The 22,183-nt window shown below is 35.5% G+C and overlaps 1 protein-coding gene and 1 non-coding gene across 2 annotated transcripts; both read right to left on the reverse strand.

Annotated features, from left to right (window-relative positions):
* Positions 1-362: 362 nt before the first annotated feature.
* BmILP (insulin-like peptide) lies at positions 363-20,087 on the reverse strand. Its single transcript, XM_073074470.1, has 4 exons — positions 19,971-20,087; positions 16,309-16,437; positions 8,834-9,009; positions 363-1,686 (listed from the first exon to the last, which is right to left on the reverse strand). Exons 3-4 carry the CDS (start codon positions 9,000-9,002, stop codon positions 1,541-1,543), a joined length of 315 nt encoding a protein of 104 aa, XP_072930571.1. The 5' UTR covers positions 9,003-9,009; positions 16,309-16,437; positions 19,971-20,087; the 3' UTR covers positions 363-1,540.
* Positions 6,137-6,220, reverse strand: TRNAL-UAA (transfer RNA leucine (anticodon UAA)). Its single transcript has one exon. It is a non-coding gene; the product is annotated as a tRNA-Leu (tRNA).
* Positions 20,088-22,183: the final 2,096 nt, after the last annotated feature.

The following is a 22,183-nucleotide window of genomic DNA, read 5'->3' on the forward strand; positions in this document are numbered from 1 at the left end:
CAGTTCACATCTCATCAATAAATAAGTCTGAGTGCTTGGTCACCATACTAGTCTGACGCTCAAAGGGTTCCGGATTCGATCACCGGTAAGACAGACGTATGAATGATGAAGTTGGAAAGCTGTTCTGAGTCCTGGTATGTATACGTCTTTGTGTGTATCCATGGCACCTACGATACATGAAAACTTAGTGATGGGCTGTGTAGAAGCTTCTTACAGGAAGCGTTTTTTACATAGTAATAGACTTTATTGTAGAGATCTGTGTAGATTAACAATTATATGTTGCATTCTTAGGTAGGTAATGAAATTAAATAAAATGACTAATACTTATGAATGGTATTTTTGGGTTAAATGAAACGCGTATAGTTTGAAAAATCTAACTTTAATTTCATTAATCTTACATTACCAAGCATTAAAAATTTTATAATAATAATTACGTAGGGAGCCTTCGATAAGGAAGCTAAAATATAAAAGTAATAAAATGCGTAAAAGACAAAGATTATAAAATTTAAAAAGAGCCGAATACAATATATGTACTGGCTGAATAAAACTTACATTCTAATAATAAAATTGTATAATTTAATAAAATGCCGTGTGCTATCAAATGTAGTCCTAACTACCTTTGGTATTATGACAAATAGATCTTATTAGGAACAAATATACCTTCAGCTCTTTACCACTGGGATTTAACTATACACCGTAGTTAATGTAACATGGACATCATTTTTGGACCAATGTTAAGTGTAATGGAAAATGTATTAAAATCAGAATAATTCTTATTTTTGCAATGCGAGTGACGTTTAAAAGGTGCTTTTCCGCCAGAGATCCATTGAAATCAATTGCAATACAATTTTATACACTCTCTGATGGAAAGGAACTCTTACAACTCAAACTAAAAGGGTTTCAGATAAAAAGATTTTTGGACCATTACTTCATTTTGCACTAATAACATGCGAATTCCATTAGAGAGGAATCTGTACCCTTTAAAATTGACAAGAATTAAATATTGCGATGAGAGGTGTTTGGACAATTAAGTACCTGACCAATTCCATAGCCGGGTACTATTGATGCCTATCTTGCATATGCAGCTCAATCAGATATTAGTTTAATGCCTGACTGGATGTCAAGAGATAGCAATTAGTTACATGAAACCGGGATTAAGTGTCCTTAGCATTCCTAGATACTAATTGTATTGGGGTATTTCCTAGATACTGATCGCAGTATCTAGGAAATGCGATCAAAAGGGTCACTCACAAACTCTAATTAGGTAGCGCTAACACAATACTAGACGAATTTCTCCCAACGCTTGATGAATACATCTTCAGAATTTGACAGATACCGTTTTATCGATTATCATGTTTTGATTAGCTAATTTTTTCGTGAGTCCACACTACACCACACGTATATAGTTTTAGAAGGTGCAAAATTAAGCATACATAACTATAATTTTGCTACGAAACATTTAGGAAACAATACTGTCGGTCTTAAAACTCCATATAATCGCACACAGCTAAACGTTAGTACGTAAAAGTTGTTGGCTGAATCAGCAGTAGCTGAGCAGCTGGCTGACGTAGCACGGCTTGTGGCAGCACTCCTTGACGAGGCCGGCGATGCGCTTCGAGCGGGCCGCGGACGACATCGCGTATGAGAAACGCTTCGCCAGCCAATCCCACATATCCTTGCCAGACTCTGGAACAGAGGAAAGAGAGACAAAATTAATACGTATGAGTAGCAGACGAGCATGCGAGTCAATCTAATAATGTGGCTACTGCAGTCTATAGACATCCGTAATCATTCCTATACAAGAATAGATGCCTACCGAAGTTGACCACGGATGCCCCGCTACCCCTCAAGACTAAGCGCGAATGCCTCGGAAAAGTACGTCTCCTTTACCACACCCTTAAAACCAAACACAGCAGCGCTCAACACTGCTGTTATTAAGTAGAAGTAGGTGTGGCGGTGGTGCAGCACTGTTCTAACCACAGACGGTTCTACCAACATCAAATTCAAATTTCGCAATAAATATCCAACAACAATAATGTAAGTTACTTCTGCCTTCAGGATGGGGTAGTAAAATAACGCCCGTTATTAATATGTATGTTAGTCTGTAAGGTATATATGATATGGACCTCTGTATTCAATTATACTTTTGTATCTTTGTTTATATTGTCTGAAATAAATGATTATTATTATTATTATTATTAATAATAAAAAAGCTTATTGCCTCACTCATGAGATATACCAACTACAGATACACAAAAAAATACAAATGTTGTGTATATGTAGTAAATGTTGTGTAGTAGTAAAGGGGCAATACAAAGCGGAAGAGCTCCCGCGTTATCTAAAGCTGAGCCGCTTCTCCGGGATCTGAAACCCGGGATCTCTATCCCGCCCAGTACTTTTTAAGCCGCTCTCTTCTCCTAAAGGTCTTATTGGGGAGTTATTACATTCACCAAAAACTTAATCATGTATAAATATCAAACACATACAAATAAAATCAACAAAGTACTTAATTATAGCAATTTAGAATATTTCTATAACAATCAATGTATTCAAATTTCGCCTATCGAAGATCGAATTTTTTAGCACAGTAGTATAATTATGAATAACGGGCACATGTAGTATATTTTACAATAAATAATACTATTATAATAAACATAGATTAGTAAAGATTACTCACTCCTAACAAGAAAATGTACCCAATTTTGAGAATTGAAATAGTTGCGTAAAAAAGTTTTGCCACGTCTCCGTGCTAAAATGTCCCTAAAATATTTCAACTAATTATTTATTTATTACGTAAATTACGCAGTATTAGTTAATTATTCGTAAATTTTCTCTAAAAATGTTTTTATTTGTCAAGAATTCAAAAAAAGAACTTACTAAAATAAGCCGTTTGTGGCTTCATTCAATTTTAAGGCGGCGAAGTATCTTTACTAATCAATGATAATAAATAAGACTATAATTTCTAGTTTAATTATATCCTTGCTTAGTTATATTATTCTGTCAGTTTCTATGTACATAGTGAAAATTGTACGTATATTTTACATAATAATTTAAATGAACTGTGTGGCTTTATTAATTGTTCAAGTACATGAAACCTACCGAGCATTTATACATACAAATTAAAAAAAAAACATATTTATAGCACCAATTTTTATTCACAAACAATAAACAAAAGAAAATAAAATATAAGTACGTAGTACAATTGCAACGACGTAGTACAAGACTTGAAAAAGTAAGCGCGCATTTCAAGTAAATAATAAGTAACATACAAGTACTACGAGTATATAGTACTTCCGAAAATCCGAGCACATTCGATACAAATTCAACTACAAAAGATATGGAGTCGCTCCATATATGATTCGTTTTCATATATTGCATCCCTTATTTCTCGAGCGCATTGTGACGTACAATAGTGAAATCAATAGTCAAATGCCACATTTCATGCAACGACGTCGAAAAGGCGACTAAAATAGAGTAAAATTCTGTATTCGCCGTATCCTAGATTTTTCAACGGAGACTATAAATGATACTTGAATTTCAGCTATTTTAAACAATTACTGCTTCTCGTTTATATTCCAATATGGAGAATGAAATTGTTTCTCTAATAGGCGCGGCCTACACTAGTTCTTTATTGTACGCTGTTGTGTTCTAGTTTGAAAGTTAAGTCACAGTAAGTTACACAAAGTATTTCATAATTCCTCAGGATTAGTAATACATCTATAATTATAAATGTCCATGGGTAGCAGTGGCGTCTAGCCATCCGGTAATAAATGACATGGAGAGTCCTGAACTTGATCGGAGAGGCGTGACCACTCCAGGGGGGATACCACCATCTCTTAAACAATATTATTTTAATCATACTTTTACTTTTTTGCCAGAAATTAAGCTTTTAAAGCAAAATATGACAATTTCAGTTGGTTTTATACAATGGATAAGCGAAAAATTAATAAGGGTTTAAGTTTGTTCAACTGTGTATGACGGAATATTTTATTGTTTTAAGGAGGAAATAAAATTTTCATGAACTATGATGGTTTTTAAAAGATGGTGGTAGGCTCCCTGAGGACTAAGATGGTCGCCTCATAAGTGTGTCTGCCGACATACTCGTACACAGGGCGTGTATGAGTATGTCGGCAAAGAAACGCAGCAAAATACTTAACTTTGAAAATAGGTTGCAGTAGTACCTTCCCGATCGAATTATTTTTATTCTACTACAGTTCAAACATATTTGTTTTATTCAAAAAGTATCTATAAAATCAGACATTACTTAAATCCTTTCCTAACATTCAAATAGAATGTTGAATACCGTTTAAGATTCAAATTCACATACTGCATCGCTTAACATATTTCCAAGCGCATATTGTCGCGTACAATGGCAAAATCAGGATGCAAATGCTATATTTCATGCAATGTTGAAGCACGGATAAAAATGAAGAGACATTTCTCACATAAGGATTCATTCACTTCGCCCGATATAGTGTGTCAACCATGTACCCTGGCAAATAAAAAGTATTCTCCTAAACCCGTTATCCGAACTATAATATTATACACGCGAATGTGAGTATGTTTGTCTGCTACACTTTCCCGTGTGAACTATATAACCGATTATCATTAAATTTGTCACACAAGTTGTCAGAAAAGCACAGGAAGCCGGCTGCGCATTTATACCACCTCGTATTGATTGACAATTGACATCAGTAGGACTACCATGAGTTTACAAAAGTATTACTCGCTAGCGACTGCGTAAAATAAATGTATGAAAAATTGTACAGCGCCTCTGGTGGTTACTCGTAGAACTAAAATCCGTAGTGACGTTACTCGATACGTAAAAAACCTATCGAAATCAAATCGCTAGCGAATGTCATTATGATCTATTGCCATACAAATTCGGTCCCATGAGTCATTAATTTGACAGACGTTGTCAAGAAATACCGTAACGATAGTAGTTATGTTATTCACTAGCAAAATGACAATAGTTTTCTATTTACAATTTCTATAGTGGCGTTTCTATGCCAACTCATGGTAATGCTACAGAACAACTTACTACTAATAGTAAAAAACAGTCTTATACAATTCTACCCCTCATTCGGTCTATTACTACTTTAATTACTTATATATTTGAATGTTTTATTATTGTTCATATTTATCGTAACACCACAAAATAAACATTTTTACTTTGTAGTAATACCGTGGCAGTCGTAACACAAGCCGTGCTTCTCAAAATATTATATAAAAAAATATTATTTTGTCTGTTCAAAGTTCGTAGATATAAACGGGCGTTTACAAGTATGTGGCACACGAGACACCTATACGAATCAGAGATTCCTGTAATAGCGATTGTTGTAATAGCGCGCTGAAGCTATATTTTCAGCTATTCAAGTAACCTTACGAGATTTCCTTTAATAGTGAACTATTCCCGCGCAATATAGAACTCTAACGTCTAGAGCGTTCTTTTTTATGCTAACTCATACAAACGTACCAGCCAGTTATTATTATAAAAGTAACAAATCATGAAAATAACACAAAATAAATAATCAAAATGATACTAAAATTAAATGATTTGAATATATTTGTAACACGTGCGACATTAAGCTAATACACGAACAACAGCTTGCTACCGTTGTCAACAGTCACCGGTTGTAGTAACGATGCCGAATGTTGTGAGCCGTCGTTAACGACAAGCGGCGTCAGGCTGTCGGTGACACTCACGACAAACTGCAATCGATGACAAGGGTCATCGGCTGGACCCAACATTCAGTAAGTAAGCCATTCAAAAAATGTTGTAACTGACAAATTGGTAAGTACCTCCGCAGACCTATATTTACAAAATAAATATGTATAAAAATGTTTCATTTCATTTCAGTGACCGATAATAAATATTACCGTTTTATCATGTCATCGACATCAGGTCAGCGACTGTCGCCGCCTGTCGCTCCTTTATTGGGTTCCTAACACATAAGACGACAATATTAGTCCTCACAAGTGGTAACTAAGTGGACACTCGTAAGTGGTCGAGTTCAGATAGAACTAATATTCTTATTATTTTATAATTGGTTGCAGAAAATGCTCAAAATTCGTCAGTTATCATCATCTCGTTAGCTAATTATATAATAAATAATATAAAAAACTTGAAGAAATATGCCAGGTGCGGGATTCGAACCCACGCTCCCTCTCGGGAACCAGAGCTTAAATCTGGCGCCTTAGACCGCTCGGCCAACCTGACTTGCGATAGAGTAATGAATTTTCCGTATTGTATCTGCTATTGCACATGCGCAGTACGTACAACTGGACACCAAGAGAACGTGGCTATCCCATACAAGTTCTGTATGAAAAATAAAATGTTATGTTTTAAAACTTTCTTTCGCAGAGTACCATAATATGGATTTCGAAAACAGAAATTGGAGATGCTTAAATTTAAAACAGAGGGCGAATTGGATTCGAATTACACCATTAAAGAAGTCGAATTCGTCCTTGAGACACTTTTCTGCCATTAGCTGATTTGTATTTTTCTACAGAATGCCGTTTCGTTTACACCTTTGTCGCCTAGTATTACTGTCCCACTGTTGGGCACGGGTCTTACTCGTATCTCAGAGGGACTGAGATTTAGGCATAGTAAACTACGGTGAATTTGTAGACTTCACACACATTTGTGAACTTTGTCAACTTAACTCTATGGCTATATATAACACTTTTCCACACTTAGTCATCAGGTAGTGCCGCACCTGTGGTCATCCTCAAGTAGGAATGTAAGGGTATATTTTAATTCCAAGTATTGGAATTCCAATTTAATTATTTTATGTTAATAAGAGCCTATTTAAATGCTGGTGAGTAGCAATCTAGCGAGAAACTATATTTTTATATAATTCTAGTTTTTGCCCGCGGCTTCGCCCGCATTTAAAGGAAAGTAATATAACATACTAACATACATAAAACTGAAAACTCGTACCTTGAACTTTGCTAAAGATCATCACTTGATCAAATGCATAGTTTACGATTCAATCCTTACTAATATCGATTAAAATAATCGATATTTTGGGTCCAAAAGGTCGATTCTCCGATTAATCGATCTTAGATCGCCATTCCTAGTTCCCGTGGGTTTTCCGGGATAAAACCTATCCTATGTCCTTTCTTGGGTCTCAGACTATCTTTGTACAAAATTTTATTAAAATCGGTACAGTGGTTTGGGCGTGAAGAAGAGACAACCAGACAGACAGACAGACAGACAGACAGACAGAGTTACTTTCGGATTTATAATATTAGTAAGGATAAGGATTTTTTCTTACTTTTGAAAGAAGAATATTATATTGTTTAGAGAATAAGATCTCATATAATGGATTGTCAGAGAAAATAAAGAATAGAGTTGCAATTGAGTCTTTTATTGTATAAAATAATCTTTCAGGAATAATGAGTCTACTCGCGGAATTGATTCCATATGTCCATGGGGGTAGTAGTAACTTGTCATCGGGTGGATTACAAGCTCGTCTACTACTCGTATATTATAACAAGTAATTTAATTAAAAAATCAAAAACCCGACTGCACTAAAAAAGCTGAAGTTGAATTTCCAAAAACGGTGAAATAGGCGTTTTAATATTTATATCCAGAACTTACTTCAGTTACTCAAAGTTCCAGCCAATATTTTACCTCGTTAGGGGTAGAATTTCATTATTTTTATCAGCAAGCCAGATACAGAACATAGTGTTTGCTTCAAAATTGACGGTTGTTCAAGTGAACCTCAACCCCTATTTTATCCTCTACACTCTACAGGGTTGATTTTTTTAGAAGGGGATCAATAAGTGTGTCCTTGTTCCTATCCAGAAGGCCAAATAGTAAAATTTATAGTAGTTGCTTCAAAATTAAAGGATTAAAAAAACTGTCATCCCCTATTTTCCCATTTAGGGGTAGAATTTCCAAAAGGCCTTTCTTAGTGCTTGTTTACGCTATATAGAGAACCTATGTGCAAATTTTCAGAACTCTAAGGTCAGTGGTGGCTGTACGTTGATTTCTGAATTTTTTTTTTAATAATTCTATTTTATATATACAAATATATTTAATAATTTAATTCTCCGTTTAATTTGCCATTTTGATTTTATTTTTCTAACACCTATTATTTATTACTCATGAATAAATATTTTATCTTTGTTATTATAATAAACAGATACCGATATAAAAGTACCTTTAAACCAAAACAACTAAAAGCTGACTAATGCTTATCAGAAACATATTGTGTTACGTTCGTTCCAAGTAAAGATCTTGTAATTTGAGCATAAAATAAAACAATAATAATGAATCATGTGAACGGAAATGGTGTTGCTAACGTCATTTTTATAACTAAGTGAATATGTTTCGCGACCCGCGTGGCGGAGCTGTTACCATACCGTTCTGTAGGGTTCCGGGTTCAATCCCCGGCCAAACAGCCATCTGAATGATTGATTTGGATATGTGTTCTGTCCCTGACACAGGGTATCCTAGTGTAGCAATGTTTACTTAAATCCCGCTGTTGAGCGAATGTCCTCTCAGAGTGATTGGGGCTTAGCCCATAGTCCAACGCATTGATCAAATGGGGTTTGGTACATTTCACACTCGAGAACATTTTTGTAAAAACTTTCAGGCGTGCAGATTCCTTGACGTCGCCAAAGTAAATTTAATAATCACATAACTTTGAAAAATCTGTGTATGTAAGTTTATAAGTCCGCAATTTTCTCTAAAACTACTAATCCAGATTGAATGGGGTTTTGTTTTATCGAAAGCTTATATTTCAGTAGTAAAACCTTATTAACACACACTTTATAATTACACATAATAAATAACAATTACATACATTGAGTAAGGACTTACCGATGCTCGGGTACTTGAGGTATTTCTTCTGGGGTGTATCTTCCAAGCTATCACAGTACAGAGACTGGGCGGAGGCGAGCATGCGGCCGCAGTACGTCCGCGGGCCCTCATCGGTCGTAATGGCAGTGGTCATCACCACCATCGCCAACACGAAGTAGAATGACAGCATTGTTGCCCTAGAAAAGGTTAAAAGGAAAGTAGTAAAAAGGCATGGGCTACCATTACTGGATATGTGTAGCCGAATGGATTTCGGTCCAATTCCGAGGTTTGAATCTTTTTTTATTAAAGAAGTAGAAGACGAGAATGCCGTCCATCTGATAATATGTGGCTACTGTCGCTAATGCTTTGTAATTAACGTCAGATTAGATTCCTACCTGAGTTCGGTTGCGGATACGCTACTACGCCAAGGGACTAAGTTGGAAAGCCTTGGAAAATTATGTCTGCCTTACAACAAAACAAAACAGAAGATGGTAGCACTTAACGCTGCTGTTATCAGGAAGAACTAGGTGTAGTGGTGGTGCCGCCGGAATCGAGCCACATAGGTTGCAAAATACTTTTAAAACACAAAAGTTTCAAATGAAGAACCCTTATAAGATACTTAATTTCTACACCCACAGGCCCACGCTCGGATTCCCTGTGTCGTGGGTGCCATGGACATACATAAAGACAAATACACAAACATCCAAATTCAGATCAAATATCAAAAATTATTCATTCTGAATACAGGGATCGAACCCGGAAACCTTGTTGTGAGTCTGGTATCGTACCGCTCTGCCACGCAGGTCGTCCTTAAAAACATGTGTAAAAAATTTTTATCACACGTAAAAGTTGGCTAACTCGTTAGCTCGTATGGACCGTCTGCGGAAAACATACGTTAGGTTTCCTTATCGATTAGCTTCCATAACTGGAAAGTACATGTCGCTCAAATAAACTTTCTTCTTAATAATGTACGAGTTTTCAAGCGTATGTTTTTATAAGCGTATATTGAAGCAGTAAACGTAAACGTTTTAGACCGTATGTGACCGAAAATATGTGTACCGAAAAGATTATTTATTTTTTGAAGGTCTGTAAAATCCTCTGTGGTTCGACTCCGGCGGCACCACCGCCATACCTATTTCTAATTTGAAAAAAAAAATGTTTTAAAAAAATAAGACCGACTTCTATGTCACTACAAAGTAAAAATTAATTCAACTAAATGTTGGTTTAGTAGGTACACAGTTCTGAAGTCGACGCTCAATATATTTCGTTGGATAACGGCGTAAACAGCGTGTCCAATATGATGACAATACTTCCCATAACTCAAAGTTCTAATCTTCAGATCATCATTATGTCAAGGTACAAAAGTACTGCAGCATGAAACACCCCTTTCTTATGAAAAAAAGAATTTTGAAATTGGTTAAAAAATACTCAAGTTATTGAAATTTAAAAGAAATTGGTTTTCCGATTTTCCGGTAAAAATGGATTTTGTTTTTCAAATTTCCACGAAATGCGATCCCCTGTTAAACTAGGCGCATAAAATGGTGTTTGAATCATGGCGATCTATCGCGGCATCGCGAAAAAGGCGCTGGACACACAAATATATACGTGTCTAATAGATAACCTCTCTTGTTTGGGAAGTCGGTTAAAATAGGTGTAGTATAAGAGTTACGACGTCGGTGTACCCGGCGAACATGAAATTAAACTTTCCCGAGAAAGGGACAGTGGTATCATTTGAAAGCACTGTAAACCTTATGTCTTGCTCTCTCACAGTGTGAAAGGGATACTTTTACGGGTTAGGGAGAGATACAAGAACTCCAGTGCGCATGTCCGAATAATTGATTTGCGATGGTGCTTTTAGCACCGGAAACACCAGAAGCACCAGGAGAACATTAATTAAAGAATATGTTGCGAGTACCGACTTGATAGGTAGTGATGGTCAAATATGATAGATGATTTCTTCTTCTCCATAACGAAACCTTGTGAAGTGGTGGTAGTTGTATTGACATTCAAAAAGATCATGTAAAGAACCTATTTTGAATAAAAAAAAAAATTTAACGATGTTCTTAAGTATGCCACAAAGTATGATCGTAATAATCTGATAAGCGTGATACACGAACTCGTGATAGCTGCCTCTCGGGATGGATAGAAAGGAAATCATATCATGAAAAAGAGCCAAGAGAGCCGCTCACGGAGCTTAACTACTAGGCAATCATAAAATCAAAGATCGCATTCCGTACCCTCATCCACGCACACTTGTAGAGAACTTGGGAAACTTGACATATGTGTTAATAAACTATACACAATACAACGTACGACTACGCATGTGTTTAACATTACTCCCTTCGTAGTAGTGACAGAGATCCCGCCCTCTCTCTACCCTACGCCGAGCGCCGAAATATCACGCTCTTACAATCGCGCTTGCAGAATAATAATCACGAGGCGGCTATATCAAATTCAAATGTTCTTTTTTGAAAAAAGTGTTAGTACGGGTAAATTAACGAAATAAGGCTTATTTGTATGGCATAATTCCCATTTATCAGTAAAACTTGCATGTATTCACACTTATTACAAACTAGTTTTTACCCGCGGCTTCGCCCGCGTTTAAAAAGAAATAAATATAACATACTAACATACATGTATATTCGTACCTTCAACTTTGCTAAAGATCATCACTTGATTAAATGCATAGTTAACGATTCAATCCTTACTAATATCGATTAAAGTAATCGAGGTTTTGGGTCCAAAAGATCGATTCTTCAATTAATGGATCTTAGATCGCCATCCCTAGTTCCCTTGAGATTTCCGGGATAAAAACTATCCTATGTCCTTTTTTGGGTCTCAGACTATTTTTGTACAAAATTTCATTAAAATCGGTTCAGTGGTTTAGGCGTGAAGAAGAGACAACCAGACAGACAGACAGAGTTACTTTCGGATTTATAATATTAGTAAGGATAAGGATTATAGGATATTCATACTTTTTAGGGATCCATACCCAAAGGGTAAAAACGGAACCCTATTATTAAGACTTTGCTGTCTGTCCGTCTGTCCGTCTGTCACAGGGCTATATCTCCGGAACCGTAATAGATAGACATCTTTTTGCAGGGGAAATACAAACAGCAGCGCTTAACACTGCTGTTATGAGGCAGAAATAGGTGTGGCGGTTGTGTTAGCGGATTCGAACCACAAAGGGTTCCACTACCTTATAGTTGATATTATAAATGCGAATGCGAGTTTTGTTATTTTGTTTGCTACGCTTTCACGCTTTAACTCATACGAGTAAATTAGTAAAGATTACTCACTCCTAACAAGGAAATGTACCCAGTTTTGATAATTGAAATAGTTGCGTAAAAAAGTTTTGTCACGTCTCCGTGCTAAAATGTCCCTTAAATATTTGTAATAATTATTTATTTATTACGTAAATTACGCAGTATTAGTTATTTTTATTTGTAATAATAAAAATAACTAATTTTAATAATAAAAAATATTTTTATTTGTCAAGAATTCAAAAAAAGAACTTACTAAAATAAGCCGTTTGTGGCTTCATTCAATTTCAAGGCGGCGAAGTATCTTTATTAATCTATGCCTTAACTACAAAACCGATTATCATGCAATACTCTACACACATTGACGAGTATTCAAAAATGGACATAGGGTACATTTTATCCCGAAAAAGGTACGGTTTCCGAGGGATAGTTAAAAACTTTAGACCGCAAGCAAAGCCGCGGGGAAAAGCTAGTTAATCTGCACACGCTACTATTTTAAAAGAACATAAGCACAATGTTTTCAAACTTCTCTTCTACGTCAGTCGTAATTTCAACAACGCGCATTTAATAAATATTATGCCGAACATTCAGTATTATAAATAATTGGCCAAGTGCGAGTCGAACTCGAACCACCAATTAATTATCATTTACTTATTTTAATATTTGTTATCATAGGACACATAGTATTAAATTCTTTGTGAAATGTTCACCTATCTACCTACTACTACTACTACGTTCAATAGATAAAGCGAAAAATGAGCGGCAGTAGCCTCTTAGTACAGGTGGACTGCATGCTCGTCTGCTACTCCTTATTATAAAAAATATGGTTCCGTTTAATCCTTTGAGTATGGAATCCTAAAACAGCAGAATAAAAGGCGTGAAATTCATTGTAGCAGACTTTATTACAATGTCTGAGCACTTTCCATTCCTACGCTTCATTATTCGAAGTCAAATTTAAAGTTGTTTAAACTTTTTTATTTGCTGCCTTTACTAGTTAAGAACTCAACTTTACAGACTTTAGAGAGGTTTTCACGCAAGCTATTGCCTTGTATAATATTAAATTCACATCTAAAATGTGTTGATTAAAAAAATAATCTTTAAAGCATTCACTATTTATCGAAGATTTGAATCACACGTACTTTAAACATTTTATTACTAAACTTTTTAAGTTTCAATATAAAATACGGTTCAATTAATTTTATTTCTTCATAAGATTAGTGCAAAAATTGGCAAGTCGCAAAAAGGTACAGTAGAGTTATGGTCGAAATAAGGGAGTAAATATTAATAATCGAAAGATATTTTAACACAACGCATGTAATAGATAGAAATTCAGTTATATTTATATCAAAGAACAAGAAAATTGTGTACAGAGTTGGTCTTATTTTACATTTCAGTACTAAAATACTAAAAATCCTCGTAAACGAGGCTGGGATTTTTCATGTTTTGGACAGGAAATTAATTATTTTATGTGTATTAATAGAATAACTGTTAGCGTGTATTAATAGAATAAGAGCAGTGATAGCCTAGTGGTTAAGAAACGCAGCCTCTCGATCGTGGGGTCCGAGGTTCAAATCCCAGGCACGCACCTCTGATTTTCAAATTTATGTGCGTATTAGAAATTAATTATCACTTGCTTAAACGGTGAAGGAAAACATCGTGAGGAAGCCTGCATACCTGAGAGATTTATAAAAAAAAATCTTAAAGGTATGTAAAGTCTACCAATACGCACTTGGCCAGCGCGGTGGACTATGGCCTAATCCTTCTCATTCTGAGAGGAGACCCGTGCCCAGCAGTGGTACAGTAATGGATTGATGATGATGATGATGAATAGAATAACGAGTAATTTTTAAAACTTCGTTAGCACGGGCATTGAATATTGTTCACGCATTTCTTTTGTAACTATTAATAAAAATCAAACAGAAGTATTTAAAATTTGAAAATTGAATCATCGCAAAACGATACTTCAATCAGTCTACTGATTGAGCTGACAGTTGATCAAATAGGTTTAAACTATTTTGATTGATGTCTGCACGGAAATATAAAACATTTTGAGTTAAAAATTTAGTTTACAATGCAGTAAAACTTAGTGGTAATGTTTTCGGTTCCTTACATTGGGGATGCGGATTCAAATCCAAGTACTTTTAAACATCGCCGTTTTTTTAAAGTGATAAGGTCTCTCTACACTAATATTATAAAAAGGAAAACTTTGTTTGTTTGTTTGGTTGTAATGAATATGCTCAGAAACTACTGGACCGATTTTAAAAAATCGAAAGCTACATTATCCACGAGTAACATAGGCTATATTTTATATGAAATATATTTGACAAATAGGTTTTGAGGCGGTACAAAGTTTTCCAGGTCATGTAAATTATATTTACCGTATAACAACAATGTTATTTGATTTTATGTTATTTCAAAATTTGTCACAAAGCATGTTATTAACATGTGCATTGCAGAAGTGGAACACGGCGATTGTAAATGAAAGTTATATTGCACTGTTATGCTCATACGGTCTCATTGTTGTTACAATGTTAAAAACGTGAATGTGATGTATGTATAACAAACTTTTAACGGCTGAGGTCAACTTGAAGCTTTGTTTTTTTTTTAATAATAAAATTCAAGTAGTAAACCATCATGCAGTCCACATGATGATAAGTGGCTACTGCCGTCCAGATACTCCAAGCAAGATTCCTTCCCTACTGCTGCTGAAAAGTATGCCTCCCTTACCACACCCTTCAAACCAAAACACGGCAGCGCTTAACATTCCTGTTATCAGACAGAAATAGGTGTGGAGGTGGTAGTGCCAGAGTCGAACACAGCGTTCTACCACCTTCCTAGTAGTAAGTAGTCATCATCGCCTATTTTCAACACCAGAGAAGTCACCAATGTATCGCCGGCTTAATACATATAAAACCGCGAAAGGGAATATACCACGATAACCTATAAACTGGAACTAAGTATCTGTTATCCATTAATGAAGTGAAAAGCGTAAATAAGCGTTCATCTCGATTAAGTGCGAGCGGCCGTGAGCTTTTATATTATACAGTGCGGTTTACGTGAGCTAAGAATTAAATGAATAATTTACGTAATGAGATGTGTATGTTGCAGCTAAGTAGCTTAACTAGCCATTTGTTTAATAGTCTAGCCTTTTTACAAAACTGTGCCATTAGACTAGGTTCCTGAATGATATTTTTGATTGCAAATAATTTAGTTCGACGACGTTTAATCACTTGCATTTATCGCATAAATATTGTGTACTTTTTTTGCTACTCCCATATTATAAAAATAAAATGATTTTGCCTGCAACACCCTGTGTATGGCACGTTCAATGTCTGTAGATAAATAAAGTCACTAACTAAAATCAACGGCTCACAGATGCAAAATTAATCTAACAGAAACTAACTATCACAGTCAACTATAGTAAATCCGCTTCCTATAAAACCTTTAAGGAATTACTTAGTATGAATGTAGTAGTATGTTTACGCCAGTTCCGTCTACTGTATCTCACAGGACCCACCAGTGGGACCATTGAGACATATCAGTCTCCACAGACCCACCGGTGGGTCTGCTGGTGGGTCCTGGAAGACTAAGCGTGTAAAATTACGGTTACCTGTAAACATAGAGCAGTAAACTAATAGATTCCTAATTCGTGTTGCAACTGAAGCGCCTATGTACAGCTTACGAGTTTTATTTATTCAAAAAGGCGTACTTTCAATGGCAGTTATCGAGTATAGAAAAAAATATTGTATACCTCTAATTAATAAAATAGCAAATCTGCAAATCAATAAAATATCAAATTGCAGATCCTGTGTAAGGCCACGAATATTATTGATCACTTTATACGATACGCTTGTCCTATCATATAGAATCTACGAATTTACAGATTTATCCGTATAAAAAAAATACCGTGTAAATGTTTTTCTATGGTACCTCTTACCGCCATAATCTATTTTGCGATGTTAACCTTGTATGTTCGTGTTTGATTATTGTGTTAATTAGTCCTCAGATATCGATATATGTGTCTATAATTTCTATAATAATTATCACATTTTATATCTATTATAATTAATCAAATTAAGAAAGATCCCTGTTCTATATAGTGTGTCGTTAAAACTCCGTCGCCGACATTCACGTCGCGTCAACTTAACACACACCTAGTTGCTGCTTAAATTGTAAAAATAGGAGTCTATGTTGTTACTTCGACTTGGTAAAAGAAGAACTATGTACACTTACCTTTATTCCGCGCCGCAACTCACTATACAGCCGCGTCGGATACCGAAGCTTTTATACCGTCGTCGAAGGGATGATTTGACGTCACGGCGATTAACACGCTCTGTTTAACTTGGCGAATATGTAGCAACACTGTCAAACAAAAGTATTAAGTATAAGTATTAGGGCTTGTGTAGGAAATTTTAATACAATAGCGTAAGGAATGATCGGCCATTTTGACAAAATCAAATTAAAAAATCTTTCCAGTTTTGTTTTTAAAAATATAGGAGTAGCACACGAACATGAAGACCACCTGATGGTAAGTGGATACTGCCGCCCATGGACGTCTGTGATCAACCCAAGATTGGATTATATATTTCTACCGGAGGTCGGCCACAGATGCGCATCTACCCCTGAGTACTAAGATGGAACGCCTCGGACAAATATATCTCCCTTACCACTTTACAGATTGTTAAAAATACCTCGTACAGGCTGTGGTTACTGCCGTTAAACCACAGCCTGTACGAGGTATTTTTTTAAATGAAGCGGCGATAGATACTTCGAAACATATCGTTTAAAAAATTTAATATGCAATGTCAACTTACTAACCAACTAGCATATAAAAATATTGTGCTTGTCATAGACTCCTACCTTTTCTAACATGGGAATGAAGCAAGTTATTCAAATGTGTATGCAAACATAATACACTAGTTTTTATCCGTGGATTCACTCGCGGTCAGAGGTTTCTATCTATCTCTCCGGAAAGGTACTTTTATTTGGGATTAAAGGTACCATAGAACCTTTTCTAAACACATGACAGTGACAATTTGTATGCATTGATAACACAGTTAATGGCACTGTTAGTTATGTTTTAATAATAGTAAAAAATCACTGTTAGCTGGGTTTTCAAAGAATAAGGTAGAATTTCTGCATTTTAAATTTCTAGACACCTATCTACTATTGGAAATTGGATGGAATTTATGCAGCATTTCACAATCAACTTTACGCCAAGCAAACCTCGGTCGCCTGGTTATTAATGTAAATCTGGAATTTTTTATTCCTAGATCCCTTAGAATGAATGAAATCTTGATGAAATTTCGTAGCGAATATATACATAGCACATGAACTGAGTAGGTACTATTATGAAATAATTTTACTATCTCGAAAGCGATGTGCGGTGACATATATATTCCATAAAAGTTTCTATAAAAGTAGGTGCCACCACCTCACATCTTATATTATAAACGCTTAAGTCATAGTCGTAGAGCAAAGTCGGATTTGACAAAAATGCGAAATTCACTTTTTGATGTGAAACATCTATAGCCGCACGTAAAACCGATTTCTGGCGTGGCGACGCATGCCGATATACGATGGTATATATATACAGTCTATATGCAGTATTGTGTACGGTGTGGCGACGCGTCGCCATGCGCAATAACTATTACCGAAGTCACTGATTAAACGAATTAAGTAGTCACGATTTGAAATAAATTCGTAAATTTTTGTATTTAATGAAAATAAATATTTATTCAATAAATAGTCATCGTTATCTGGAAAAAAATCGTAATATTTTATTTTATCATTATGACATATTTAGTTCCTATCACAATATGTTCTTTTCTGCATATTACTTTTACAAAATAATGTCGATTTTTCACATCTGCCAGGCGTCCCGTGACGGCTCACATTTTTTATCATATTTGGATAACTTGTAGTCTAAATATTATTACTGGATTACAGAAAAAAATCTATGTATTTTAATTTTCAAATTAATCAGTCGGTATAACGACGGATTTGAAATGCGCTCATAGTTTATGAATAACTTGAAATGGCTACCTTGTAAAGTTTGGTATTTGTTAAATCCGACTTTGTTCTACGACTATGAATTAAATTTAACAAAATAATTTATTTATTATTTAAAAGTACCTTTAGTATTGGCCATCGGCTTTCTACAATAGCTTTACTATTCAAACTCTTACTAGTCAAATTATTAAGACCAATATGAGTGTGCAATTTAATAATCATTATGTATTTTTCGGATTTATTATCCTAACTGCCATAGAAGTAACTGTATTGTGAAAATTTGAACTGTCTATCTATTACGGGTCAGTAAATAAAGCGAAAAATGTCAAAAAATAGTGGTTTCTCGTACGGTAACCCCCATTTATTTTTAAACATTTTTATTTTTAGTCTTTGTTATACCGACTACTATTATACATGATCTGTAAAAAATTCAAGCGTCTTTGATTCTAAAGGGTAGAGCCCTCAGACGGACAAACGGATGCTTAGTAATAGGGTTCCATTTTTACAATTTGGCTACGAAACCCTATCCAGTAACTGTTCCGATTTCAACACTAAATTATTATGAATAAATTATTATGATTTCCACCGCCTGACCTGGTGATACTCTTTACCGCCCGCACGTCACAAGTTATGAATGAACAATATTCAAATTAGCGTACCACAACGTTGAATCGCATTATTCATATCGAGGTTAAAGATGAGACGCCCCAGGGGTTCCAATCGTTATTCTGGCTTTAGATAATGTTAAAAATTAATCCTTCTATCCCATCAACGTTCTTATATTGAAATAGTAAATTAGGGCACTACTTGACTGGGTAGCAATTTGGAAGGCAAAACCTTATTTGGTTCGACTCCGGCGGCACCATCGTCACATCTATTTCTGTCTAATAACTGCAGTGTTAATCGTTGCTGTGTTCTGGTTTGGGTGTGGTAAGGGAGACATACTTTTGCGAGGCGTTCCAGCTTAATCGTCAGTAATAGCGGTGCGCCTATGGTCGACTTCAGGTAGAAATCGAATCTAGTCTAGGGTTCATTACAGTTGTGAATATGCGGCAATGGGCACTTACCATCAAGTGGATACAAGGCACGCCGGCTACTTCTATATTACAAAAAAAAACTTAAAATAATTCTGCGCTTTCGTATGTCGGCTTCACGATAATTCCCTATTCTATAACATGGAGATGGATACAGAAGTCCACCGGTGGCAGTGTTCATCACAGGGACTGCATGCTTGTTTGCCACTTCAATTTTATAAAAGTGGTACTCAAATTCCAAAAAAGTTTATATTATGTAACTCTATTTTTTAAGCAAATTTATAATATTTTTTCATTCCTCTAGATGTTTATTTTTCGGAATAAATTAAAAAAAAATGTGTTCATATCTAAACATGCGTAATGACAACCTAACTGAAGTTACATGAATACGGGAATAAGCATACCAATTAAAAATGGTTACATAATTAAAAACAGAACATTATTAAATAATGTAAATGGTAGGTAAGTCCTAAAAAATAAGTGTTCATTCCTTTATGTAATTTTGTAAAAAAAATATAATTACCGGTTTTAAAATTCACTTATAGTAATAAGAAAATAAATCTTTAACCAATTTATTGCCTTGTGTTTTTCGAGTGCGTATATTTAAACAAAAGTAAGTTAATTATAATTAATTATATGTAAAAATAATGGCATTTAAAAAAAGGGAAAAAGAGAACAATTATTTTTAAAATTAATAAAGACAAACCCACTGAGGTTCTTACCGGATCTTCTCAGTAGAGGTCACGTTCCGATCCGATAGTAGTTTAAGAAAATATTGTAACTGACAATTTGTAAGTGCCGCCGTTGGCCTATACAAAAATAAATATATTTCATTTCATATAAGCTTACCTTGGAACCCGGGGAGCTTTCAGATGAGTGCAGCGACTTCGCAGATTGAGCACTAACTGGCAGTACACTGACTAATTACTGTACGTGCGCTATCGATACCTAACAACATTGTTTCAGTAAACTTTGCTTTGCGAACGTTGCGCTTTCGATCGGTAGGGCGAGCGGACGTTTTCGATAGTCGATAGTAAAATTTTCGTTAGTGGTTAAGTAACTCGGCCTCTTGATCGAGGGGTCGGAGGTTCAAATCCAGGCACCTCTGAATTTACGAAGTTATGTACGTATTACAGATAAATTTTATCACTTGCTTTAACATGTGCATGGTGCATGGTACTCTTAGTAAATACCTCGAGTTTGGGCTAAATTGGTAACAAATCTACCATTCATATCCTGGCTATATTTTCCCTAAGTTTGTCGTGGTACTTACGGGACACCCTGTATAGTTGAAACATGAACGAGACGCGCTTCTATTTATTTTTACTACTGAATGTATATACATTGAGCTTACGAGCTCTCAGGGCGCTGCTAAAATAAGAATATTTTTATATCGTTTCGATAATATTTTACTTACAATATTTGTAAATTATACTATTGAAAGTTTCAATCGCAAATTTCGTTATTAAAATTATTATTATTTCAATATACATTTATTTTTTTCGGTATGACAATATCGTACCAGCGACGGTTTAATATCGACAACCATATCGACAATTCAGAGTCAATATTATCGATATAATCAAACTTTCGATCAATTGTTACATCGTAGGAGTGCCCGTGTATAGGGTTTCAGCCCAACGGTTACAGTTGTTTACGAACCCGTTTAAAATAACTCGATAACAAAGTACATCCTTGATTCGCAGTTGTTTGTCGTATTGTTTCGCTGAATCTGCGGTAGAGTTACAATTAGGTTGCTATGCCCATTTCATTTATTACTGAATGTAAAATTTACTTGTCAGCGGTTGTTTTGACATTATCATGGGTCCCTGTCACCTGTGAACAACCCCCTCCCCCCTCCCTGGGACCACGCCTGCTGCTGGGCACGGGTATCCTCTCAGAATGAGAAGGATTAGGCCATAGTCCATGGCGCTAGCCCAGTGCGAATTGCTAGACTTTACATAACTCTGAAAACTTTTTCTAATTAATAATTCTTAAGTATGCAGGTTTCCCTCACAATGTTTTCCTTTACCGTTTAAGCAAGTAATAATTAATTTTTAATACGCACATAACTTTGAAAAATCAGAGGTGCGTGCCTGGGGTTTGAACTTCGGGGCCCTCGATCAATAGGCAATAAGAAACGCTTCTTAACGACTACACTATCACTGCTTAAAACGGTAAACAATACCAAATGGGTCTCCAACAATGGTCTAATCACATCTGTTTGCTGGACGAAGTCTTTTATCACAGTAACAAAATTATAAACCATACTCAACAACCACACTAGCCAAGAGCGGATTAGTAGATTACACACATTTATGAAAAGTTTTTTTTCAGCAAAAGACGCTTTCTACTCTCACAGCTCACAGGATTCCCTGTGTCGTGCACCCAGAGCACTCATGGACACACACAATGGTAAATACATAAACACCCAGATCCAAAACACTAATCCAGATTCGCCATTTAGTTGTCTGTCTATCCTGGGATCGAATCTAGAACCTCATCAAAGCGGTACCACCAAGTTTGATTTGTCACTATAAGATATAAGACTTTCAATTTTTCTGTTTTGTAATATTTTACTTTTATAAGATTACTAAGTATACTTCATTATTGGTATAGTGGCTGCCACCGTTATAAAACACATACTCTAAAATTTACAAGTGTCTATCTATTACGGTTCAAGACACTTCAAGACTTCAGCACTGTGACAGACAGACAGACAGCGGAGGCTTAGTAATAGGTATCTGTTTTTATTGGCTACGGAACCTTAATAAATGATCTACCTAACAGTACTGCAATCTCCCAAACACTAGTGGTCGCCGGGGGGACGAAATTCGATCATCTTACATATAAAGTTATCGTGTCACAATGTTAGTTACCATACTCCTCCGAAACGGTTTTACCGATTTTCACCAAATTTTATATGCATATTCAGTAGGTCTGAGAATCGGCTACTATCTATTTTTCATACCCCTGAGTGATAAGGGTTGTTCACCCTTAACATTTTTTTTATTTATATGGCAATACAACGTTTGCCGGGTCAGCTAGTAATCATATAAAAA

Source organism: Epargyreus clarus, unplaced genomic scaffold (assembly GCF_041222505.1).
Source record: "Epargyreus clarus isolate Ecla_fem2 unplaced genomic scaffold, WU_Ecla_fem_2.2 ptg000007l, whole genome shotgun sequence".
Taxonomy (NCBI): Eukaryota; Metazoa; Arthropoda; class Insecta; order Lepidoptera; family Hesperiidae; genus Epargyreus; species Epargyreus clarus.

What these genes read in the sequence shown, in the direction of transcription:
- BmILP (XM_073074470.1), bottom strand. Translation starts at nt 9,002, where the DNA reads ATGCTGTCATTCTACTTCGTGTTGGCGATGGTGGTGATGACCACTGCC. An exon ending in CCTCAAGTACCCGAGCATCG is followed by an intron (nt 1,687 to 8,833) that starts GTAAGTCCTTAC and finishes CCTCTGTTCCAG; the next exon opens with AGTCTGGCAAGGATATGTGG.